The 27,293-nt window shown below is 41.1% G+C and overlaps 1 protein-coding gene across 9 annotated transcripts in view; it reads right to left on the bottom strand.

The window, feature by feature from the left end:
- Positions 1 to 4,772: 4,772 nt before the first annotated feature.
- MID1 (midline 1) overlaps positions 4,773 to 27,293 on the bottom strand; it is a 276,661-nt gene continuing 254,140 nt past the window's right edge. For 7 of the 9 annotated variants that reach the window (XM_068163147.1, XM_068163145.1, XM_068163150.1 and 4 more), the window contains 3 exons: positions 20,930 to 21,091; positions 18,909 to 19,116; positions 4,773 to 16,013 (listed from right to left, as the gene is read on the bottom strand). In XM_068163147.1, coding sequence (XP_068019248.1) covers positions 15,665 to 16,013; positions 18,909 to 19,116; positions 20,930 to 21,091 — 719 coding nt within the window. In that variant the 3' untranslated portion in view covers positions 4,773 to 15,664. Of the gene's footprint in view, positions 16,014 to 18,904; positions 19,117 to 20,929; positions 21,092 to 27,293 lie in introns of those variants that run through there. The other 2 variants (XM_068163151.1, XM_068163152.1) reach the window with 2 other exon arrangements.

Genomic DNA, 27,293 nt, shown 5'->3' with positions numbered 1-27,293 from the left:
TGAGCCCTCTCCTAATCTAGCACCACATGAACAAAGTAAAGTGAAAACAAAGATTGGGTTGAGCCTGTGATGGTTAGTCTGGGACTTCAGAGGGAAATATTGATGTGAAGGTTGTAATACTAGGTGGTGGTGAGAAACAGAGAGATAGATGATGGCAACTCAGCCAGATGAGGTTTCAGCCATGCAGTGACGGATGGCACTCTCGTGCCTGCCTGATGGCTGCAGGGCCAGCAGAGCCTTGCCAGTGGGTAGTGAACATATGAGTACTTACTGCCAATAAATACTCACCAGCGGCATATAGCCCTGCCTCAGGTCTTTGCACAGGCTGAAAGACACTCAGTTGAGACGTCCCCAGTAAGCAATGCTAATAAGCTCTGAAGGAGCTGGATCCATAGCTCCTGGCTAGCAGGTCCCTCCCTGTCCCCAAGGCCATCATGCAGGCTTCCCTGTCATTCTTGCTCCCACTTATTGCATGCTCACAGCAGGCTTGTGTGCAAGCAGTGAGCCCCTAGTCCAGGGGCTGGCCTTCAAGGCTATCCTTCACAGAGAATGGAGAAGCAGTCAGTCTCCCTCTCTGGGGCTAAAACTGACAGTAGACCTATCATGAAATTTTCATTTATTTAGGCAAATATTGCAGGTAGGCAATATGTATCATGAGTACATACATATGTGTTTGCTGAGTCCATGATCTGATTTACAAGCAGAGTACAATAAAAATGTTCCCAACAAGGTCCTGCAAGCATCTTCTCTTCCTGCTAAACACAAAGCTCCCTTACTCTGACTTTTCCCCTGGAAGCTGAACCTGAGCATTGTTATTGAGCAATTCATGGGGTATGAAGTGTTAAACTGCTAGCATCTGCTCTGGAGACACTGGGGAAAGCAAACAAAAAAAAGGTGAACAGAAGCTTTCTGTACTTTAAATGGTCTCACAAATGATAAGATTCTTAGTAACTGGAACACATTCAAGATTGCTTCTCAGGTTGTGGTGTTCATTGTTCAGGAATCACAGCACTCATATGCCTTTTCAGGCCTTTAACATTAAATTGAAGTCGATTCTGAAACAAACATTGAATAATTTTTGAACTTTCTGAATGCTTTGAAAGCATAAGAAAAGGCATCTCCAAAACAGATGGGAAGTTGGATTTAATTCACTGTTACAACTGTGGAAAAAATGTGAGGTTACCCATTTGTGACTTTTTAGAAAGAAGCTTACTTGGAAAGAAGCTAAGCCTTATTGCCAGGACACTTACAAAAATGCTTTTGCTTTAAATCCATTTTATGAAGCCCTAGCTCATGTTTCACTTGCGCTGATGAATGAGATGTTAATTGTTTGAAGCGTGGCTGCACATCTGTACAGAGAAGACCCACACCCTGGGAGCGCTGTGTCCGAGCCTGCCCCAGCTGGAAAGTGCATGACTGTCCTAGCGTGGGAATTATGCTGCAACAAAGCACTTCACTTTTCCACTAGCACTGTTTGTTACCTTGGGAAAGTCCAATGTTAGCACAGCTCTACAGCTTCCAGACCACAAATGGCTTGTGCGTGGCCAGCTTAAAAACTGGATATATGCCAAGGTGGACTTACCTAAAAGAGAACATAATTATGTGTGTAATGGGCCCTTGCCACACAGATGTTCTCCCTGATAATGCTGTAGGCAATATGCTGCCATCATTATTTTGATTCCCACACGTGTATGGCACGTGGGAGACAAGCCCCAAACTGTGAGAGCTGTCAGTGTGCACAGAGGTCAGTGGGAGCCTGGGGCTGGGTCTGAGACTCTGGCAACAGTACTGTAGAGTTAAGGGGGCTGCTGCAGAAGATAACTCTTGTCACAAGGTTCTCCAGGCTGTAAACAGACAGGACAGACAAGGATCTGTGGCCTCCATTAGGGGTGCAAAAAGGCTGCTGCTTTTCTCAGGCAGAGCATCTGGCACCCCAACAAACACAAATCCATCTACCCTTCTGCAACCTCTGTGGAGGAGAGTAGAACAGAGGCAGCACCAAACCTCTGCGCCTCCAGCCACTGCAGCAAGTGTTCTTCTGGGAGAAGAGAGGTCTGGTCTTATATGACTAAATCACATTACATCATGGTAGGAATTTGTGCCTTCTGCTGTATACTTCTCTAAGTATGATACAGGGCACTGTCAGCATCTTCTGTGAAAGTCAAAACAGCTTCAGCTCCTCAGTGGACCTTCATCCTTATGCATATTCTTTTCTGAGCCTCCCCTCTGCACCACAGTGTTATCCTGATTCCCAGTAGTAGGAGGGTTATATTTTCTCTCTTGTTTTGTGGATTAGGTTAGTGATTTATTTTACCTACTTAGCTCTATTCTAGACACCGACCAGCATGTGAACCTCCTTTCTTTGCTTCCTGACTTTCCTTATAACTTGAAAGAACAGCAGTTATTCAAATGCAAGTAGCAGTGCTGGGAATGGCTTCTGGCTCCCTGTAATTATTTGCACTAAGGCAGTTAAATACAGTCTCTGCTAAGTCTGCTATGACAAGGCTGTAGCAGAGGGAAAAGATTCTCCTCCTCCTTCCCATTATACTTAAACCCCACTATATACTGAAAGGGGAGGAAATGTTTTAAAAAGCCTTGTTTCTCCCTTTCAGGCTGAGCCTGAAGATAATATGCCCAAGGGGGCCTTCTAAAACCAAGGAATCAAAATTCAGCAGTAACATAAAATGAATGAGCAGAGAATAAAATGACAAAATTAAGGTCAATTAATTTAGGTCAACCCAGGAATGATCCAGTTGTTAACTATAGGCCATCTGATGTGTCTAGAGTACCTTGCCTTCTGCTCTGGAGAAGGCATGCCTCCTATAGATCCCCACAGACATCTCCCATGCCCTGGAGTTTCTCAAGTGGTGCTAGACATCTAGGCCTAGGCACTAGTCACATGTTAGCATTTAGATATCTTAGTTTTGAACCAATCATCTCATACAATATCTGTTTCCTCTCTCATCTGTTCTGAGTTTCATTTTGTTTTTCTTATACTGTGCATGAAGCTGGAGAAAGAACTCAGTAATTTCTGGGGAAACTATCACATAATTATTAATTTTTTAGAATAACAGTCATCACTGTCAGCACCTCATGTGCCTGTTCATGTAAAATGCATTGGTAAGCACTTAGAAAATAACTTCAAAATGAGGAGAAGTTAACATGCATTTGTCAAGAGCAAATATATCTGACAAATCTAATTTCCTTCTACAGCAGGGTAACCAGATCCGAGGAGAAACAAGAGGCAGTAATTGTCACGCAGTTAGTACTTAGTGAAGCTGCTGCCACTGTCTCCTGTGACAATCCTAGAAACCAATAAAGGAAATGTGATAAGACTGAAACTACCACAAGTAGGCATAAGGGTCATTAGAAAACTCTGCTCAGAAAGTAGCTATCATCAAGTTCACAATACCCAGAGCACAGTGATGTGTGGTCCTCAGAGGAAGAGAGGATCCATCTCAGGCTGAACACTTCTTCTGTAGTTTTCATACACACCAAAGAAGTAGACAGAGGACATATTTATTAGATTTGCAGCTGACACAAACCCAGATTGTAAGTTCATTGCAGGACAAGGCTGAAAGCAGACTTGGCCCCAGCAAGGTGGGATTAAAACTAGACATGGTCCTGACAAGGTGAAGACAGACTGGAGGTGGCTCTCCTGAAGAGTCTGCAGGGATTGCAGTGATTGTGACAGGTATGTTGTTCAGCACTGCCATGGTGTCATGAGGAAGGCAAGCACTGTACTGAGGTTCAACGACTTGAAAGATGATTGGGCTACAATAGTTGCAAACACATGAAGTTCACCAAGAGTTTCCCTTGACTGAAATGGTTGTAAAGCATGCTAATTCAAGGAGTGGTTATGCCAAGAGAAGAATGCAGGGTTTATAAATCTTGCATTCTTGTTGGCTCATGTACTCTGCATTCTTCTCATTGTTCAGGAATAAAAGATGACTAAAAAGGTGTGATTCTTCTAGCATTAACCTGATGAGTAGTGCTGAGCATGTTTAGGTAGGGTAACTCTGAGGCAGGGCTGTGAAACTGTGATCAAAAGCTGTCTTTCAGACAAAAGTGAAATGAAACATTTTCTTAGGCTGCTGGCTGGAATTTGTGACCCAGAGGTAATCCTGAAACTATGTTGATTCCAAGAGAGAGAAACAAATCCTCTGAACATTGTTTTACTCATCTTGTACACAGCTCATTCATCCCAGTAAAAAACCCTCTTTTGCCTCCCTCAGGTGTGCACCTCTCCAAACTCAGCTTTGTTGTTATTACCCTTGACTTCAATAGTTCTATGCTGCTAAATAATTTTGTTACAGAACTGTTTCAGCTCCTATGAAATTGCATGGAGGAGGAAGTTTGTGTGAGCAGGGAAAAGTGGCCTGGATTCAGGGAGTGACTTGGATCTAATCTGAGGGTGTGAGGCTAGAAGCCCTTCTGTTTTCCTTGACATGAAGTCTACTTTCTTTGGTCATAAAAAGTCAAGCAAATCCTGATGTTTTTATTCCCCTACAGCTTTCACTGTTCTCTTCAGGGTGTCACTGGGACAACTGTCTGGAAAGATGCCGCTGGATGCATACACTCTGTGAATTCCCTTCAATGGGAATTCCTTGGTGAGTCAATGATTCATGAACAAATCACTATTTTGTTAACCATTATCTTAAATTAAAATTGGAGAAGGTTTAATCACCACTCTTAGTTTTGTTAAGCTGGATTCTGCCCAAACAAAAATCATGACTGAAATTCACAGGTTTACTTTAGCAGAAATTAAGAGGTAGAGTTAACATTCTTTATTACAAAAATCAAGACACATTCATACAAGCCAAAACTTGCTGATAAATTGTCACTTCTTTTCATATCCACAATTTCCTTTTCCTGGTGAAAGAAAAATCACTGACAGATGGCCAACACACCATCTTCTATCACTCAGCCATCTAGATAACACATTCATTGATATGTTTATCCTACAATACATCCGCAGTACCTCATTCCAATAACTAAGCAAGTGATTCACATTTACATAAAGTCAATATTTTAACATCATTCAGAGCACAATAACCTTACAAAAAAAATTGTAAAAGTCCTTTGGGCTTACAGTGACTGTAGTTATGTTTCACTGACGTCTTTGAGAATGAGACTTCACCAATGCCTTGACAAAACTTACTCATCATCCAGCATCCAACATCCTCACCGCCCTTCAGACATTCCATTCCAGCATTTTGGCACAAAACCACCCAATGTTGCTTCAACCTTTCAATCAACACCTGCTTCTGTATAAAAGACAAATTTGCCTTACTTCTGCCACATCCATCCATGAAGCTCCCAAAACTAGAGACCTTGTAGAGACACAATACTCAGTGGAATCACTTACCAAAAAGCTTGGTAGGATCAACAAAACACAGGAAAAAAAGAGAAGAAAAAAAAGCTCCATGTTCCTGTCATGCTATTGAAAGGGCTCAGGGTTTATAAAGAGACAAAACTGATTCCGCACTTGTGTGGATTGGGGAACACTTAAGTATGCAGGGCCCTGCTTGCACATGAATCAGGTCTATAGGCTGAGTTGTCGGCAGCAGAAACCAAGGAATGTTTTGTTGAAATACTGAAAATGAGCAGAAGTCCTGAAGCAAGATGGCACAGCCTGTGACAGTAAGTTGCAGTTGAAGAGCTGACTCCATTTTAACAGTCACTGATGTTACAGAACACAAGTGTAAGGACAAATACAGTCAGTTTCTGGAAGTTTGTCACACTTGTTTCCTGCTGTTGCACAGTGTACTGTTAGTTTTCTTAATGAGTAGACTAGGAAAATAAAATCTTCCCAGATTCTGCTTTCTTGCCTTGTATTTCAGTTCCTTTAATTTCTGCTGCTGATTCTGTCTTTGAGACCCCTAAGCAGAATGGCCCAGCTGTTCCCATACGCTTTGCAAATAGAAATGCTCAGGTTGGTCCCTCCAAAGAACACCAGAGTGGCTCAGTCCTGTCTTTGTTCCCATTTTCACTATGACTTGAATCCCTCTTTGCCAAGACCTTTACAAAATATTTGCCCATTTTGGGTGATTTCCTATCAATGTTCCTTAGTTATCCTTCCTGGAGCACTAATCCTTTTCCCATCTGAAAGTGCTTCCTGCAGAAAGTCTCACCTTTTATATAAACAACTCTTTTTCTATCACACTGGAGACCATCAACAATCTTCACTGCAACATTTCTCCAGCCTGAGTAATTTCCTTCCCTTTCACAAAGAGCTAGCAGTTAACAATACTTTGCACGTGAGGGGTTTTTACAACTGTGCCCTCTATTAACCTGAAGGATGAGTCAAACCTGACAACAGCATCAGTACACAAATACTCCTGCTCTTTAGATATCGACTGAAAAAACCTCTCAAAGCAACCTACACAGTGTAGAGAGATGAGCCTAAGAGAAAACCCTTCTTAAAAAGGATATTTACATCCATATGCAGGATATTTTTCTCTCCCCATTAAGATTTTCTGGAAGGTAGCCATCCAAAACAATCTGTGATGACTATCAAAAGGACTCTCAGTTACCCTTCAGAGAACCAGCCCTATTTCCTCTGCAGAAGATGCAGATAAATGACATAGCAAAATAAGTACTTCTGACCTCAAGATGAGGATGACATGTAAAAGAGCCAGCACTCCTCAGCTGTTTCTTACACATTCCTTTTAACTTATAATCGTTGGCTACTTTTCCATCAGGAAAGAGTTATGCTGAGGAAATCTTCATTCCACAAACAAAACCTGTTTTCACAGTCACTGTGAGCTTAATACCTCTACTCTGTCATACTGATATATGCTCATTATTGTGAGGAGCCAATGAAGCAGCCATGTCAGCTGACAGCTAGCTGTTGTAGCTTTGATAGCACCTTAAAGTTACATGTTGGATTTAGGGCATGCCAGAGGAGATCTAATTGTGTTGTCTATTAAAACAAACTTTAAGAATAGTGCTAGAACAATGCTAATACATAGGTTTTCCCAGCAGTGGATAAGCAGCCCAGCTTGGAGTCTAAAATACTTGTGCACATTATCAGTGTGATAGAATGCATATATAATCTCTGAGACAGATTGTGATCAGATAGATGCCTGGACATTGCCTGGATGGTCATTTTAATGAAGAGTTGTTACAAATAACTTGCTTTCAAAAAGCAAAGGCTCAGTGGTTAGAACAGTCTTTGGTCAGGGAAGATTTCTACCTTTAATGTAACTTTGCCTTACAGTATTTCACCTTGTTCACTTTAAAAAGGCAAAATCTGGGCTTCAGTGAGGCCAAGGAAAGATTACTGCTTAATGCAGCATAGGAAGGACTTAAGTTAGAAGCTGTCCATGAATTTCAGTATTATACCTAAAGAAATGGACTTTCTCTATGTGTTGAGAAAGACATATAGGATGTTGGTATCCTGTTTGCTAAATATATAAAGTGATGGTTATATGATCTGCCTTGAGCTGTCTAAAAGGCAGGTATCAAGTCCATGGTAGTTGCCTATGACTACTTACATGATAAATGGCAAATGATCAGTCATGGCATGGGATTCTTCCTATTTCAAGTTAGGCTGCTAGACTGAGATGAATATATGGAGATGACATTTGTTTCCCATTTGTTACAGAAGATGCCTAACAAATATGCTTAGGGCTAGTCAACTAGTATTTGGGCATTTAGACTGAAGTGTGCTTCATCTCACCCACAAAGCTGTGTCTAAGCAACAACAAGGTTCCTTTTTTTCCTCTTGCTGTCCCATGAAGTAACCTTGATTCATATAGACCTGACTGTCCATAAACAGATTGTCTGCATTTATTCTCATACCATTATTAACTTCTACTTAAAATGGCTGTTCTCCTTTCCTGGTGCTAACCCAGATCATGTGTTTACAGACGCAATGACCTCATCTCCACTCAACCATCAATTGCTAGGTTAAATAAACCACGTATCCATCTGCCCTTCTAACTTAGGCTCTCACTTCTGATGATTCTTTCTCTGCTCCTATGTTACTGATCATTACTTTTCTTGACTATGGTAGACCAGAATTTTGTAGTCTTCCAGATGCACTTATAATGGACTCATTGTCTCTGCTACTCATAGTAGCAACTCTTTCTGGTTTGATTTCCCAAGTGCATTCTCCAGTTATTTTATTTCTGCCTTCAACTTCCATTTCTGTCTTTCATTATCAGAGTTCTGGTCATGATAATTCTTCCTCTTTGCTTCTAGAACTCTTGTAATACCTGTCTGGTTGCCTCTTTTTGCATTGTCTTTGTTTTGATAAGGAAGATCTGTGGTATGAGGCTTCATGCAGTGAAATCTCACAATTTTTTCTTCCCATTTGTCAGGCTTTTTATGAGAGTGGAGACAAAAACATAGAACAATGATTTTCCGCTCTCCAAGATTAACTGTGAGGCCTGTCTGCCCAGAAGCACTAACATAGTTGGGGCACAGTGAGGCAGCTTTCCATACCTTCATGGAAACGTGGGGAAATGTATCCTGGTCTTGCAGTGAGGATGAATGCCACTGAAAGTTTTCTCTGTGAGCCTGTCAGACACGTCTTGAGAAGATGTGCCATCTTCACATTCTGCCCTCCAGCAGATTTCCCTTTGCTTTTCTTGAGTATAGCCAAAGCCAGGAAAGCTACTGGAGAAATATTTGAACCTTGCTAGTAGAGAGATTTGTACCTACACACACCAGCCTCACCTGCAGTGTTATTTGCAGAGCTTTTGAATTTCACACAGATAAAACATTGTCAGGACCTAGGGCTACTGCACTTCTATGTGAGAGCCAGCACAAGTGCAGGCACTTTATATCAAATCCATCACAATATTTTCCTGCCCCTGCACCAAAGAGCAGCTTTGTAGCTGGACCTGATTATGTCTATTCCCACATCTACATAAAATTTGTCCTTATTTTATTTAATGCTATGGGTTGAGAGGTTTTTGGTTTTTTTTTTTCAGACTTAAAAATACATGAAAGCATTCATAACATGATGGTAATTCATCCTTGAAACTGGCTAATGGTTTATTCAGGCTCCAAGGCTGGTGAGAACTGTGTACTTGTTCCTACTAAATGTATTCATCCTAAGAGGTCTCCAAGTGACACTAATCTGGTGCACTGACTTCATAAGAACAGGAAGACAAAAGTATCCTGTTTCATCCTCTCCACAGAGGGATGCAAGAACACAGCACCAACATTCTAAGAAGGGATGGTCTGGGTCTGTTTGAATTATTGATTGCAAATAAGTAACTTCTTATCCTGTTGTTCTTTTTGAGCATATAATTCCCAGATATCCTAGTGTCCTCAACTGGACTTGTACTGGTAAGGATTTAAGTATAACATGGGGCATTTTCATTAGTATTCCCTCTTGTTTCTCTTGGTATCAGCAATGTAGGAACTCTGTGGTCTGTTAGAACAGAAAAAATATCAACTGTAATTTTACAGATTTATTTGCTTTCTATGTTAATAATAAAAAAAAAAAAGGGGGGGGAAGAAAAAAAGAAAAGAAGAAAAGAAGAAGAAATAAAAATTCCAAATGAAACCTTTCCCATCCTCTTGGGTGGCATTTGGGTGTGATCTAAAGAGCTGTAGCTTTTTGCCTCCCTGTTCAATGGCTAATGTTATGCAAAAAGCAAAGTCTCCATTTGCTGTCGTTCCAAGGCCTGATTCTAAGCTGCTCTAGGAATTCACAGACTTTCAGGAGCAGCCCTAATCACTCTGTGTCTGTGTGCATCACAAAGAGATGAGCTGATATTTCTTGAGGGGAAGGAAACACCCCAGTGCAGTCAAATGATTAAATAAATTAGGACAAACAGACAGAGGAAGTGAACATTTAAACTTCTTTACCTATTAGCCACTTTTAAATGGAAGTCAAAGAACAATAGTCTTATGTGATAGTATTATAGCTTGTGTATCTGCCACTCATGGTTTTTATCAAAGCACCTGCTAAATGAATTGTTTCCATCCTGCTTGAAGGAAAGAGCAATGTGTTGCCTGAACAGTTCACCCAAGAAGAATGTTATTGAACCATACATTTGAAAAGAACCACACATTTCCAAACACACCTGTGCTGGCCTTGGGAAACTGCTCCTGAGAAACTGCAGCTTGGCTAGCAGCTAACTAATGTGCTCCCTCCAAGATATGATTTAATAGGAATGCCGAGCTGCTTGCACAGGGGCTCGTGCTTTGCTTACATCTGACCCTTTGGAAACTGAAGATTCATAGGCTTGTACCTACCTCTGTGTAAATCAGGACTATCTCCTTTGAAGTCAACAGATGTAAAAATCTGTGTTAATAAAGGAGATTCAAGGCCTGCAGCTGTCATCCCTGCCCTACTGTTTTTATTCAGGCTAGGATTTCAACATATTGCAATACGTTTTTCCTGTCATTTGGGAGTGTGGATTGGGGCTGAGCTGTAAAAAAAGGAGGAATAGGTGCACACTTGTTCTGCAGAGCTGCAGTGTGGCACCAGGAAAGGCAGTGGTGGCAGGTTTCCACCTGTCCTGTCTGTCTCAATGATCTCTCTTGTTTGCCACCTCTGTCCCTCTGAACAATCTCTCTTTTGCTACCCCTGTTCCTCTCTCAGGCAGCAGCAATAATGCCACTGTGGATGACGTTGTAGTAGACTTCAAGGCTTCCTAATACATTGCCACGCTTTTAAACCAGAACTGCCTCAATACTGATGGCATTCAAGCCCTCACCTTTCCTGTATCATTTTTGTGAAATATATGAACCTCTCACTTTGAATTAGTGTCAAGATTTATGCTAGAGTTCGTTACTCACTGCAAGATGTTATATGCTTAGTCAAAGGCTTAAACACCAGTCCACACACTGGAGGTGGTATTGCAAAGGTCATGGCTGCAGGTGGTGTATTCAGCATCCTGCCAGAGGCGTGTGACATGGCAGGGCTTGCTAAAATAAGTAACATGCTGAAAGTTTCTATTACTTGCAGTCTTACTAACATGTCTGTGCTTGAATCAGAAAAGCCATTAAGAAACAATTAAAGAAACAGAATATTCCACTCCAAGAGTGTAATTAATGCAACAGCCTGCCTCAGTAGAAAAACACTTGCACCTGTGCTGTTCAACGCTCACGTGAATGACAAATCAGTCTATCCCGATCTGCACAGAGATTTATGTATGCATTTGGCTTAAGCCTCACAGTTCCAACCAAGAGTCTCATCTACACCGAAGTATTGTTAACATCGTTGCTCTTTAGTGTGTGAAAATTGAGTTCTAAACCAAAAGTTGAAATGTAAAGTGAGTTTCTCTCACTTCAGAAAGAACAATAAAACTATCTCAGCATAATCTAGAACACCTGCCGCCAGCACTTGGGAGTGACCCAGGCCATGTGGAGGATACAAAGTTTGAGCCTGAAGTTTGGAGCACCGTGCTCATTTCTGAAAGGGTAAATAATCCAGTAACACAGGGAAACAATGCAGTTTACATTCCTGTTTCTTAACACACAATTCCACTACTGGAAAGATCAGCATGTGAAAAGACATTGAGAGAGTCACAAGGAAACTGCCAATACACCAGCACAAAAGCAGCTTCTGTGTATTTTTTGTTTATCACTGACTTCTCAAAGCTTCCCCACCAATGGCTTTCAGGGCAGGCATACCCCAGCGAATCATTGAGATGGTCTGGTGTGCACTGTCTGTGTGGATCCAACACTGCTCCACTCCTAATCCAGAAATGAAGGCAGAGCATCCAATTAAAAAAAAAAGGGAAGGCCAACCAACAATTCTTTGTTTTGGTGTATGAGCTTATTTGGTGTTTGTGCTGCAGTAAGTAAAAGCAGGCTCTAGGAACCACTGGACCTTTGCTGTATCAGAAGAGCTAAGGAAAAAATACTTGTGTTGTGTTCAGTGTCAATAGTCTGAAGGAATATTCCACAGTAAATGCTGGCCATCACAAGGTGCACTGGTTAAAGAGCTGGCACTTTAATTTGTGCTATCAGTGGTGTCCTGTTGCTGACACGGAGTCTTTGCAGTTAAAAAGCAGGATTAAAACAGGTGATGCACACAGCTGTTTCATGACCTGCTGTTGGTATTACAATGAAGAACATGCATGTGTTTTCACCTGTACTTGCAGACCTCCACCTTTTTGCAGTGTACCCACACCTGAGGGACTTTTATGCTCCCTATTGTTTGTACTCCTCACAGGGGTCTTTTTGCTGAGCAATTGAGAAATGGGATACCCAAAGCAGCAACTGTGTTGCTCTCTGAAAACAGGCAGTTGGGAGCTAGCGTGGGCTTGGTGGCAGTCTAATAAATAATTTATGACATGCAGCCCATTACTGATTGATTTTTTTTTCCCCACACACGGAAACATACGGAAAATGTTACCTGGCCTTAGAGATAAAAAGGTCCCCCACTGCTCCATTAGCTGAAGCTTTGACTACTCTGAGCCAATGCTACTGTCTTCTAAGGAGATTGTGCTATAGTTAGCTCTAACTCTGCTGAATCCCAGCTTGGGTTTTAAATACACTTTCAAAACAACCATGATACCAACACAAGCTTTATCTACTACATTCATTGCTTGCATCTCAGCCTATACCTCAAACACCTCTTTTAAACATGGCATTATACAACACTACCTCCTTCCTAGTCACAAAACTTTCAACACTCAGGGAAACCCCTCATCTAAGACTGCACACTACATCTAAGTACCAGGTTTTACTTTTACACAGGGACTACCATTCCCCCTCATTTCAGTTGACTACTATGGACCATGCAAAATGCCACAGACCACAGAAGCTACATTTTCAAATGGATGTTTTTATTGATTAATCAGGCATTGAATCAAGTATTGGAAAATAAACAGATTCTGTTAATTAAAAAACGTCCAGAAGAATAGCATTGGTAGCAAACTTGTTTCCTCATAGCCGCACAAACCAGGAAGTTGTTCAAGAAACAAGCAAGAAAGGAATACCTCTGACTACTGTCAGTTTGTGTGTGTGTGTGTATGCATGTATGCACACACACAAACCACACACTGTATTTGTGCATATGCTGGTGTGTGTGTGCACCCGTGACTATATGTACATATATGCACAGACATATGCACAAGGAGCACTCACTGGACTGATAGTCCACTGGAGAAACCTGGCTTAGCTTAAATGATGTATTCTGTGTTAAGATAAAATCGATACAGCAAGGCCTGTAGAGAACAGACCTTTATTTTCCCACTGACCAAACCCATGATCTATCTTTAGACTCAGGGTCTGCTTTTACAGTGGAAATAGGTGGGATCATTCATGGTATTACTGCGAGCCAGCTCAATCTTTGCCAACATTGTATGGCCAAACACTGAACAGTTTTTACTCTTTGTCCACTACTGAAATCAGCTTCTAGGTTTAATATTTGGGGCAAAAGAGCACACAGAGAGCTTTGCTATTTGTACTTTGGTAATGCACCCTTTCTTTTGAGGCAGAAACTTGGCAATATTTCTAGATAAAAATTATTTCCCATCTACCTCTTTTTTTAATCACTGTTTTGCATCAGTCATCTCCCATCAACTCATAATAATCTTCATGCCTCCTGCACATCCCTGGCTAGATCATTTCAGCAATGTATACCAGATTGTATTGGTAACATTGTGCTCAGGTATAAAATGTGAAGTTTAGGGATTAATTTGCTTTTTAATTTTTGAAGGTATACATTTCATGACTGTGAAAGACTATGACAAACACTGCAGCTCACTATATATACACTTCCCCCCTTATTTATGTCCACTCTGTAAAGATCAGTGCCTCCTACCTGCGAACCATGGGATGCTGCCCCAGCTGAAGTTGTGGTACCAGCAATGTACTGCCAGAATTGTCTCCACTCAATTCAGCAGTTAGCAGAGCATGTAAAGGGAAATCAAAGGAGTATGGATATGTATTTATTTTCTACTTAAAAATAAAACAAAGCCCCCCAGCTAAATAGGTAGGTATGTATTCTTCATCTTGATCATGTGTCTCCTACATCACCATAAGGCAGACTGTAGCACAGATTTGTACCTGGAGAATCAGAATTTTAACAATATGAAGATGAGCCTGGGACCATTTTTGTTTTGGAGCTGCTAGTGAGCAAAGTGCACTAAGGCATCCTTTTGCACAGACGCCTAAAGCATCGGTATCAATTATTGAGCAATTGTTTTTCTTAAAGCTGGTGATTTATCCTTTTTCTACACAGGCAGTGTAGGCATAGTAACAATGAAACACTGTGGGAAACCATTCTTTCAGAGTTGTCATATGCCTCAAGCATCTCCCCAGATGATCAGCTGTATGTAAGCGTTGGACTCATTACAAAGGGCTTCTATTCTGTAGAAGGAAAACAGAAAAAATATGCACCTGATTCAGCTCTGAGATAAATTTGGAACAAACTCTACTGCCTTCACTCAAGCCCATCCACCACCACCTGGATGAACACACAGCCTGCTTGTGCAGCATGCTTGAAACTTGCCATTTACTCCTTATTCACAGAGACACCTGTGCTTTCCCTAAGAACCCAGGACAACGACAGTTATGAGCAAACTCCAGCTGCATCATTTCTTCCTAAAGTAGATGCAAAACAGATTTCCTTGCTTTGTTATAGAGACCACGTTGTGTATGACAATGAAACACTTGTATTTGTTTTAAAATCAATGATAAAGTGGAGCAGGTCTTACTTTGAATAGTTGGCTAGGCTTGCTGTTTTGAAGCTTGTAAAATCAGCAATAAACATTCATATGTTTGCCACCAGAACTGTGACATCTTCTATTACAATCAGTCCTTAAATGATGCCATGCTTTATCAAATTAGTCTACAGTCAGACCTTGTATTGGCTGCTCTCCTTCAGTGTTGCTGGTTCTCAGAGATGGAATCAGTCTTTCACATCCTCAGCGATTCTACAATGTTTCCCAAAGATGAAAGCGAAGCACTGGAAGATGGGAACGTTGCCATCAACAAGATCAATCACCAGATGATTTATCCACTCACATTCTAGGAGATGTTCCACATGTTTTTCATGAACAGAGGGAGCACTGCCCTGTGAACAAAAGCAAATTAAACTTTCTTCTTTTGCTGTGTTGGCTACCTCCACTTCCTTGCTTGTTTATTTTTGGTCTGCACACTCTCACATGTGAAGTAGAAATTAGGAGATCTCACACTCCATGAGCCTGGTAATGACTGTGGTAACACTGGCAGGAGTAAAACCTGCAGCATACTGACTTGTCCACCGTGCAGTTTTCATCCTTCCAATTTCCTCCTTTTATCCACTGTAAAATAAAATGATGTAAAGGGCTGATGAAACTTTAATTAATGGGACCACCAATGTGCAAAACAACTAAGTCATTTACCAAGTGTCCAAATCAGCTTTTCCCTTCTCTCTCTTTCTTTTTTTTCTTTTTCTTTTTTTTTTTTTTTCCCTTTATAAATAATTTATAAATCTTCCTGTAAGAGACTAAGTACAAACCCAAACAAACAAAAAACCGGAAGGAAAAAAAAAAGAAGTTCTAAGATGTTATTAAAGCCACTTCTCATCCTTCCATAAAAAGTACACATTAAAGAGAGATTCTCTTCTCTTCAGTTCTGGCTGGATCTGGCAGCAACAGTTGGGATGCCACACAGTCTGCCATACAGCTCCAGGCAAGCTCAGGCAGGCAGCCAGCTGGCCGCCCTGGGGAGATGTGTCGTCCTACCTTTTGGCTTTCAGCAGTCATGCGAGCTGCTCAGAGGAGTCTAGGTGGTCAGGGATAGGCAAGCCGGTTATAATGGTCAAGCACTTGTTCCACACAGTGAATGTGGGGCACACCGGCTGCCCAAATGAAATGTCAAAGGTGTAAAGGTGTAGGGAGTTCAAAGCATCATAAAAAGCAAGGGAACCGTTGTCATAGTCCAGTAAGATCCCAACCCGCCGCAGGTGAGGAGCAGGCTCGATGGGGACCTCTTTGCTGTTGTGCCGCACCACCCACGTGTTGTTGCAGCGGCAGAGCACCCAGGAGACAGAATTCTTCCCGATCCACTCGTGCTTTGGTGCCGACTTGTAGGAAATGCCAATAGCATACCTGCAAAACAAAAACAGCTCAAGGAAACAAATGCTTCCTGCCATAGAATCATAGAATTGTTAGGGGTGGAAGGGACCTCAAGGCTCAGCCAGTTCCAACCCCCCTGCCAAGGGCAGGGACACCTCACACCACAGCAGGTTGCTCACAGCCACATCCAGCCTGGCTGCAAACACCTCCAGGCAGGAGGCTTCCACCACCTCCCTGGGCAACCTGTGCCAGGCTCTCACCACCCTCATGGGGAAGAATTTCTTCCTAACATCCAATCCAAATCTAACCATTTCTAGTTTTGCTCCATGCCCCCCAGTCCTATCACTCCCTGACACCCTAAAAAGTCTCTCACCAGCTTTCTTGTAGGCCCCCTTATGATACTGGATGGTCACAACAATGTCTCCTTGAAGCCTTCATGTTTGTCTCTCTTCTACAACTGTAGGGCATTACCATCCTGGACAGGGGGTTCCAGGTTGCTCCCTCCTGAGTGTGCAGGCACGTTTTGTGCCAGTTTTCAGGATTCTGGATGGCATTTTCCCTTTCCCTTTCTTTCTGTTTCGTACACATACTGATGTAATCTGGTACTTTAATAGTGGAGGAGTAAAATATTCTGTGTAACTCAACTAGAAGATTCTCTCTGCCTTTCCCCCCTCACCTCCCTGCCTTATCTCTTGGGAAAAGGAGGTGGGAGGGGGAAAGAGGTGGCCCTAAAACCATAACATTCACTATGATAATTTTCTGGAGCATTGCCTCTGGTATCCAGAAGGAAAATTGCTGAACACTTGATGACTCTAGGTTTAAATGTCAATTTACATTTCCCAAATTCCCACTGCCAAACAGAAGGATACAGAGGAGTTCATTGATTTTAAAATACACTGCTATCTGTCAGATAATCTGATCTCTCATTGCTCCCTTAATGTATGTCCCAGAAGAAGGTATGCAGGTGTAAGCATCAAAGGATACATTAAAAAAACCAGACCTGAAACACACTTCTCTGCTATTCTGAAATATGTTTGGCCAGGTGTTGGTGTGGTTTTCAGATTCAAATGAGCATTTTTGAGACTGTGTTTTGGGCCAAGTTAAGCAATTATAGGTGAAGACATTTGCTCTGCAAACTACAATTTATGGCAAGATGTACAGGATAAAAGGACAGAGCAAATGTTTGTATAAATGGACACTGAGGGCAGATACCTGATTTCTTGTGCAGAATGGAAAGGTAGAAGTTCCTCCTGCTGTGGAGATACTGCAGTATTGCTTTGGCTTTCACTCAACTGAGATTAATGTGACATGTTACTCTATTTCCATTCCTTACAGTTGGCACAGGCAAATACCATTTTCCTTGTTTGAGACAGTGGGCATACCTGAGGCCCTTACTGACTTTTCCACTCCATTAATCTCCTTCATAACTGTTACTTTTGAATCTCAAAGGATGACATCACTTACACTGTCTAAAGAGTCCCTGAAAGTCACTCCCATAGGACAGAGGATCATTCAGGAATGGAGAAACGCATTCCTTCATTTTCTACACCTTACTTCCACACTCTGGGGCACAGACTTACAGCTCTGCCTGTCCCTAATCAAATCTGACCTCGAGTCATCTGAAACTGGATAACTGTCCTCATTTTCTTTTCCTTACAGAAGGACACTAAGATGTTTGATCTTTAGTAAAGAAATGGTTACTCTGTTGTATAAATGAGATGAAACTTTCTGACTTCTCCAGTTCACTAAAATCTTAAACTATACTGCATGTAGGTTCAAATCTCAGCCATTCCTAGACATGCAGTGTGATGAATATACTGGTGATTTGTGTTAAAATTGTAAGACTTAGAGTGCACTGGGATTAAGGGTCAGGATCTTGTGAGGCCTGTTTAGAGGGTAAAGGGAAAGAAACCTATCTTGCAGACTTGCAAGGACACTGTCTGGTTAATTGGAGACATCACGGCTGAGAAGGAGCTGTCTTAAAGATAAACATTCAGAACTGGGAATTTGTTTTCTTCAGATAAGAAGCCTGCACAATTGAGCATGCGTGCAAGTGGATACTTTGACCCTTACCACACTGAATGTAGGGAGAAGGGATTTGACCACCTATTCTAAGACTCATTATCATATGCCTGCCTTCTATTTAGCATAAGTTTGCTTATGTAGATGATGGAACTATATAAGATGAAGAAAACTATTGTAAGGTTGCTTTCTGGGTGAAGTTTTGTACCCTCACATGCCCAACCGGTTGCTTTGCTTGCTTTTATTGCTTTTATTGCCTTTTTATGATCTTTTAGTGCCAATAAATCTGTTACCAAAAACTTTTACCTGGAGTCATCTATAACATGCAGTAAATGTCCTGTGAATATACATGCTAAGTGTAAAGATCACAGAATTGCCTGCATTGGAAAAGACCTGCAAGATTATCAAGTCAAATCATCAGCCTTACACTGACAAGTCCTTGACTAAACTGTGTACGTGACCCTTAAATACCTCCGGGGATGGGGGCTCCACCACCTCCCTGGGCAAGCCCTCCCAATCTCTGATAATGCTTTCAGTGAAGAAATTCTTTCTAATATCCAACCTAAACTTCCCCTGGCACAACTCAAGGCCATTTCTTCTTGTCCTATCATTTGTCACTTGCTTGGACAGGCTGACCCCAACCTCTTTTCAGCCTCCAGGCAGATGCTTTACCTAGTAGATTTAATTCCAGAATCTAACAGTGCTGGAGCTTTGGAAAATAGTCTTGACAAACTATGTGAAAGGATATGCTGGTCTCCTGCACTGCTCCCCGTGCCTCCCCGTGCCTATTTATCCTGCTTTTCTACTGTTTGCTATGCCTCTGCCACTGCTCTCAACAAGAGAAACTGTGCCAGGACCTGCATGACGTGAGCTGGTGATTCCTTCCACATCTGTTTGTACACTTACCATGTACTTCCACTTATAACCACTTCCCAGTAGTGCCGCCCGCTGTCAATGAACACGTTGCCAGCTACTCCGTAACTCCCTTGGCTCGTGAATCTCTCTGGCGTGTGGCTCTTTTTGGACGATGTTTCATCACGTTCCACTGTCAAATTATCATGAGACACTTTCAATTTTCTGTGAGCAGACTTGGGGTCCAGTTTAAATGGCTGACCTGAAGACACAGACAAAGATGGCAGAAGAATGTTTCGCTTTGATTGTAAAAGAGAGTGGATTAGCAAGCCCCTGAGAAGACCACAAGATTACACAACCATATTAATCTCCTCCTCTGAAGCATTCTTGAGGCAGACTAACCTATTCTGCGCCTTGCAATAGCTAGCTGGCATTGTCAGTTTACTGTCCATCTCATTGTGCACTAACTTCCCCATGCTGATAATCCCTGAAGAGAGCCCTGCATAATCACCATGCCCATTATCTCTGACCTAGAGGTAACCCGAACACTCTAATTCCTGCATGTAATTGAAACCAATATACATGCTAATAAACCTTGGAGGGTTGATTTTTTTCTTCCACAGCATATTAGATTTTAAATAAATTACATTCTATTAGTTCTCTAGGGATAAAGCTCCATAATAACATCTTCATTGTTACTACAAAATTATGATTTCACATTCCACAAACTGAGTTTGAGACTAGGAAGAAGCCTTTTCTGTTCATTCACTCGCAGCTTTATTTATAACAATCACAGTCAACAATTCAGGATGGCTTTGGAAGCATGCCCACACGGTACTGGATACTGTGCATTAACAAGAAGGAAGTGAATTGTAACTTGGTCCAAATAATATGGTGTAAAAACATTACTAAGGCTGTTGCTCTTGGCAAGCATCTTTGGCTGTAGCACAAGGTTTGTAGACAATAACAGGAAGCTTTTTGGTAAACTAAATCCTGTAGATATATAAAGCCTGCCACAATTCTGACAAGCTTGCTCATTGTGTCAGAAAGCAGAATGATGCTTTACCTTCACCAGGAAACAACTAGTAAAGCATGAGCCACAAGTGCTCCAGCAAAGCCCTTTTCCCTTATTGAAAAGTCTGGATGTGACAGGTAGTTCAAGTATGATGTAAATTGTTCAGAGTTATCTACAATATATATTTAGTTATGTTTCATGGCCACATAAGGAATCAACTCATCTGGGGACACATTTTACCTGCTTTTTCTTACTGCTTAGTAGCAATAAAATACCTGCAGCTTGCCTCTCTAACTCATTAGTAGCCTCTGTGTTGCTAAAGCAGTACCTGAAGGACACTCTTCAAGCACCCTTCTCTACAATAAACAGGTTTCAGAGGGTGCACAAATTCCAGTGTTCCCTTTCCATTGCTCAGAGCTGCCTATGAGGACTTTATGACTGAGGGAGTGGCTAGGGCACAAGAAGAAAAGTGCTGAAAACCAGTCCTAAAATTACTACACCACATCTGCTAAAAATTTGTGTAACCATCGGTTTTTTGAAGTGGGATCTCTGACTACTCTACCACCTTGCTGAACACCATAAAAAACTGAGGGGGATGGAGCTAGGAAGTTTTCCAGTGCCCTAAGGAAGAGATCATTTTGGAGGATAAAATTAAACTAGTAATCATCTTATGAACACTACATAAAAATGAAATGTTCTCTTGGAAACAAAAGCTGCTTTTTTTCCCTTTTTGCTCTGTAGAGGAGCAAAGAGGGAGGACATGGAAAGAAAACCACAAAAGAGTACTTTCAATCACTTCATATGTAATGGCTCTGCTCCTAAATGATATTTCCAGTGACCAAACTACAGACGGATCTCTTGAAAAAAGTGAAAAAAAACAAAAAAGGGCAATTTCTGCACTACTCTGGCAGACTTAAATTGAGTTAAATAAGTGACTTCCATTGTGGGAAGCACTTTAAAGAGGTTAAACTGCTCTGTGCTCACGTATCTTCCAAAGATCAAACCTAAGAGGAAAGGCAAGAAAGAAGAATGGGTGTGTACTGTGTCTCACATTACTCACTGTTTGTCTTGAGCTTGCCAGGCTCGCTGCTTCTGCTGCCTGCCTGATTAATGGCCTTAACAATGAAGATGTACTTAGTGCCACTCTGCAAGCCATGCACTGTGTAGTGGTTTTGTTTGATATTGGGAACAATCATCCAGCTGTCGGCTGAGTTGCATAAACCTGCAATTTCAAACAGAGCACATCAGTCATGAGATACAAACCACTCTGCAACAGAGGAACGTTTAGAGCACTCCAAGCACCCAGTGGCCTATACGAATTTTGCTTCCGTACCTCTCAAAGTGTGGTTGCACTTACTGAGTCACTATGTAATGCCACTAACTCATTTCATGAGCTCTCAAAGTACCTTTTAAGTTCTTGCTATATGAAGTCAACCATGAAAAACGGGCATTTAAGAAATGACTTAGTAGAGGCATAGGCAATCTGAGATTTTTCATATCCCAGCACAAGGAATTCTTTATTGCTTAAGAACTAGAGGATTATGGAGATCCCATCAATCTACTGTTTGGATTAATGAACTCAGTTTAAACCTTAGAAAACTAATGCTAGCAGAAAAGTTAGGAGGGGTGAGGAGGCACCTTTGCTGACAGTCCCCAGGTATGCACCCTTCAGAACCTGAAGCAAATCATAAGGCCAAATGAGGCAGAGTATGGGCTTCAGCTCTTACACTCCAGACCTTGCCAGGATGTAGTCTAAGACAGCAAATTTAATGGATGCAACGTTTTGATTTATATCCTCACAGTCAGATGTCAACTGGAGAAGAGTCAGATAATTTTCCACTTACAACATCTTTTTGGTACATTTCATGCTTACCACAGAAGTATAATACGTAGCAAGGAAGTAAAATAAAGGAGGAGCAATATCACCTTCAAAACATGAACATACTCTGTTAAGATGAACTTAGTCATCTACATAAATTTTTTCCTACTGTGATATAATTACAATGATGTTCAATCACCTACATTACTTACTGTACATCCTGAACAGCTCCTGATCTGACGGATCCCTGGTCTCACAGCTCTCTCATTACAAATGTTTAGGTAAATAACAATTTTAGCATTCATGAAGTGTATATGTGTTATATAGACATACAACTAGAAAGAAATACCTGCAGATGGAAAGGTATTCATCTGTGTGCCTAGGTAAGACTGGAGAACTTAAAGATGCTTGAGTGGATAAGTAATATGAAGTCTAAAGTCTCTGCCTGTACTGGGCATAGAACATGTTGTGAGAACTACCATGCTATTAAAAATCCAGCTTTCAGCTTTTAACTCATGTTTTACCAGCAAATCACTGCGTACTAGTGAGGAGAACCTTGTAGAAGTCAGCACTGCTTTCAGCCCTGTGTATTACACAACACAAAACCTTTATGTAAAATAAACATGAAAGGACTACTGACATGAAAACTGAACCTTGAAAGAAAAGGACCTGTGGTACAGGTTTACTAGCTCACAAACAATTAATAACCATACTGGGAGATTCCTTCCTAATTTGGGATATGCTTTTTGCAACAAGATCAATAGAAACAGAACTCAGACCCCAAATTTCAATGCATTAATTACAGAGCTTTTGTCTCAAAGTTCTCCTATATTACGTAGCATCCTTGAGAGACAGGCAGCTATTCATACTCTGCACATGGGTAACTGAGGCACAGTTTCAGGTGGGACTCACTTCCCCTGGCCATCTAACAAAGAGCTGCAATGTCTAACCTGATAGCACATCAAATAATGTCTGACAGTAATTGGGATGGATCCAGACGGTGGTCCTTCCACAAACACAGGTTGAAAGCAACTGTCCATGGTATACAGAGGCCATATATAAACCTGACACAGTCACAGAAATACCCAGAGTCTTGCTGAATCACCTTGACAACAGATTTGTATTAGTCACTACAACTCTCTGAAGCACACATTTTCCAGGCTTGCATTACACTTTTAACGATATTCTACAGGATGGATTGCTCCTTAAGCAGGTAAAAACCCTATCTGAATAGGTATATGAAGGACTCTAGAGGTACAGTTGCATTGTGTCTCCTCTTGTCTATCCTCTCCTTCTGTGCGTGTGGATTGATACATACCCAATACTCATGAGTCTGTAAATACTCACCCAGAGCAAATTATTATAGTATTAAATAATCAAGTTAATGATTAATTTATATTTCTCTGTACAAAAGCCAGAGCTACAATAATTTCAGGTATTGCTACACCTTGTCCTCTTCTGCTGGAGTTAATGTCAAAACACTCACAGGCAGGTGTATATTCATCCCATCTGACCTTGGGCAAACAGCAGAGGTCCTGAGACCTTGCCTGCCCTAAACTGTCTGCATAGTCAACAGGGAGAGTTGGGAATCCTTCATTTGATCTGACTCATGTTCTAGGGGAAGGCTGTTGATGACCCAAGATAAGGTGGCTTTCTTCCCTTTGTTCTTCCAATCTAAGGCACACCAGACAGCTGGTGGGCAGTAGATGTTGGATGTGCAGTGACTGACTTGGTTACTTTGCTTGACAACCTTTTGCTGACCCAGCAGGCTTAGCTCATTCCTATGCACTAGGAGACTCAGCGATGTGCCCATGTGCCTCCTGACTGTGAGCCATTTCATAACAGGCTTTAAACTGAACTTTGATTAAAAAAAAATCTTGGGAATGAAGTTTTGATGGCGTCCAACTACAAGTCCAAGATCCTTCAATAGAGAGAACAGTAGCTAGTGGCAACCGAGCTAAGTTTTTGTGTATGAAAGCATATTTTGTCGCTGCATCAAAAGAATCTGTCTGAAGTTACGCCCTGTCAGGACAGCCTTTATTCTCTGAATACAAAAGAAGATTACTAAGAAAGTTGAGGGAAACGAGCAAGTAGCCTGGTAATGCAGGCATCTGAGAGTAGTGTTTGCCCTCTCGGCTCCCTACGAGCGGCAGCAGGTTAAGTGGAAAAACACACATCCTCACTGGCACGGCAGCGGGAGCTAAGGGGCTCCTATTGTACCCACTCCTAATCCAGGCTACATTCAGGTTTCTTGTTTCAAAAACACAGGGCTTTTTACAGGGTGATGCAGGTGGCAAAACAATGTATTTAAAAACTGTAGCCTACAAAAATGTAGAGAATGTAAATTACATCCTGGAATGGTGCACTGAGCACGGCGATGTCCGTACAGGATGTGTGAGTTTTCCAAACAAGTTTCTCAGAGGCTGGAGGTAATAATTTTTAAAGCAATGTGCCTGGTGCTGGCTGGTGATGCACTTTAAAAAACAGATGGGAAAAATCCCAGGGTGTAAATCCTCCTAAAATGTACAGGGATAGGTTTGAATAAAATACATCTTCTGGAAAAGTGGAGAAGGAGCACAGAAGTCCTGGGAAGGTTATTTCATCTCTCCAGTGTTTTAATTATTTTTAAAAGCTTTATTTGAATAAATGATTACCAATTCAAATGGGGAGAATAAATACAGTAGTTGAAAGCAACAAATATCTCTCTACCCCCACTCTGCATTCCCACGTGAAAGGAGATAATGCATGCAGGATTCCTGCAAACCACATGGCAGTTTTTAAGGGGATACACTCCTTTTATTCTTTTTAAGAGGCAGACATTTTCTGGGGTTTGTCTCAAGGTTGCATTTGAAATACTAGAATATGCTCAGCTGAGGATGGTGAGGAATCTGGTTTTAATGAATTAAAACTTCTGGAAAGAGACAAAAGCTAGAATGTTCAGAAATAAATTGAAGAATCATAGATTCACTGCTTTTCAGGGAAGCTTGAGCTCCTAATTATCTTAGATCCTCAACAGAATGTAATCCTAATACCATGGAGAGTGTAACCAGGTAACACTGAACAGGCTCTAACGGTACAGTGCATCCTTAATACAGTCATCTGTAGTAGTTAGTTAGCTGATGTAACTAATTAACTTGGAGACTTGATGGGGTGCTTGGTGCCATGGTTTAGTTGTTTAGGTGGGTTGGACGCGATGATCTTGAAGGTCTCTTCCAACCTGGTCTGGTCTATTCTATTCTATTCTATTCTATTCTATTCTATTCTATTCTATTCTATTCTATTCTAACCTGAATTCCATTGACTGGGAAAGAGAGAATTGTTACTTCTTTTTATTTTGAAGACAGAGATGTGTTTTTCATACAGACTTCTTGTACCACAGTTAATAAACAAAGGGATGTTTAAATCTTGCCCTTCCTGAGGCACACAAAGCAAAGCCATGATGTTAAAAAAATGCAGGCTCAATAAATACTTGAAAAATTACTGAAATGAGATAATGAAATTGTAATGCAGGTTAGCTAGCTAGTGACAAAGTCTTTTTAAAAGCCTTTACAATATTCAGATTGCAGGTGATTAGGTGCCTCTCAGAAATGCAAATGTGTGAATGGTATAACTGAGAACACTTTGAGTACAACTGCTTTAGTAAGAGCCTGATCAATTTAAAGTCTGTATTGCTCTTATGCAGAGAACAGGGCTGCCAAGCATTTAATAGCCAAGCACTTTGGCCACATTTGGAAATAATCTTTCCTGTATGAACTAGGATTCAAAATGAAATACTCTGTCTGGATCTTTTCCATCAAATGTTAACTCTCCAATTTTTCAGTTAATAAAAAAGAATATAGTTGATTATGTTGGATTGAAAATACACTAGAAAAACACAGCATTGCTTGCTCTTGTTACTGAATTCTTAGCAATGTCTGAGTGATATATGCCTCTGGTGAGGGGAATGTACTGAGCAGTGGAAAGTGCAGTCAGTCTGGCTATGTGGTTTTAAGAAATGGATTCCAAAATAACAGCTTCCATTAGCACAGTTGGTGGGTATGTATGCAAAGTGATTCCTATTGTCTCAGGGGGAAAAGGCTTGTTAGTTTAATGCAGCACTCATCCTTCTCCCCCCTGAGTAATTCCTAGCTACAAAAACACAGAACCAAAGAAAATCCATGAACCTGTTTACATTGCCTGCTATAGGCAACACACAATGCCAGTGGAAACTTCTGGGGATATGGCAGAGACACAAATGGGAAAAAATAATTCTGTGCAACAGCATGCAAGTGCCATAAATAGAAAGAAACTGGAGCTAATTCAAATCCCCTGCCATTAAAATAGAATCAAAAGAGAAAAATCACCTAGCTTCAGTTCATCAAAACATGAAGGCTGCAGCACAGCACCTGCTAACGTCCCTTACAGCAAAAATAGCTCACTCTGTGTCCAGCCACACCACTAAGGCACACTCTGATAGTTAAGGACATTCTTTGAAAGCAATTGATAAAAGTTGAGACATTAAAACCTTTTGCAGGACAAAGAGTACAACACACCAAAGTGGGAAAAAACCTCCAAGCAGGTTCTAAGTAAAACTGGGACATTATTTGGCAAATCTCCAGTACCAGTGGAACTTAGAATGAATCGTGAGAATCTCCTGTGTTAGAGAACTGGGCAAAACTGTAGCAGTTAATTTTGGTGGCGACATCTCTATTGGGAATGTTCAACCCTACATTACATATATATGATGTGACTAAAGCAAACAAAAAACCCTTTACAACATTAGGAAAATCCTCTTACACACACATATATATACATGCATTTAGGTTAACTTTGTAGCTTTCAGTAAAGTTGAAACTGACAGCTGGGATGTTTGTGCATTAAAAGAAATTAAAAACTAAAAGGGACAGTTCTTTAATTTCATTATTATTATTATTCAAGGTCTTCAGAACATCTTGTAAACAAAGTTCTTCATCACTTTATCATTAAGTCCTGACCACATAGTAGTGATTGATCATGGAAGCTTTTCCTTCCTCATCTACCTTGCACTGATTTGTTTCAAATTGCTGTAAGATCTTTTTGTTATCTAGCTTGCTCAGATGTGGAAGCACGTGCTTGGTCTTTTCAGCACTCTTAAATTTTACAGTGTGTTAGCCAAAATTAGGCTGCTCAGTGAAATGCTAAATGGAGTTTTTGGCAAAACACTCAAATCCACCTTATTTTTCAGTCAGTCCTGAATACCATAATATATTCACAGCACACTACATAAAAATGGTGTTAAAATGATAGCTCTTGAATCCTCAGATATTCCTTCAGATGGCTTGGAAAATTAACTCCATTTAAGTGATGGAGAAAATGAGGTGCACACAGTAAGAGGAGTAATTTTGGCTCAGTACTGAAACTTTGCATCGGCAATACCACTTTCCCACTGACATAAAACATGTAAGTGCATTGACAGCACTGACCCTCACCAAATTACCTCGATGGATTTCGTAAGAAGAAAAACACTTCTGCACTGCATCAGAACTAAGCCTATCTCTCAGTGTATGTTTGGGATATCTGATAGTAGACAAAAGCAGGAGTGTTGGAAGGTGTTAATGACCAGGGAAAGCACACAGTGATCATTTCT

This window comes from Melanerpes formicivorus, unplaced genomic scaffold (assembly GCF_026170545.1).
Source record: "Melanerpes formicivorus ecotype bairdi unplaced genomic scaffold, bMelFor1.0.p_v2 SCAF_70, whole genome shotgun sequence".
In the NCBI taxonomy this organism is placed as follows: Eukaryota; Metazoa; Chordata; class Aves; order Piciformes; family Picidae; genus Melanerpes; species Melanerpes formicivorus.
The sequence above is the reverse complement of the archived record's forward strand: the minus strand, read 5'-3'. Positions and strand labels throughout refer to the sequence as shown.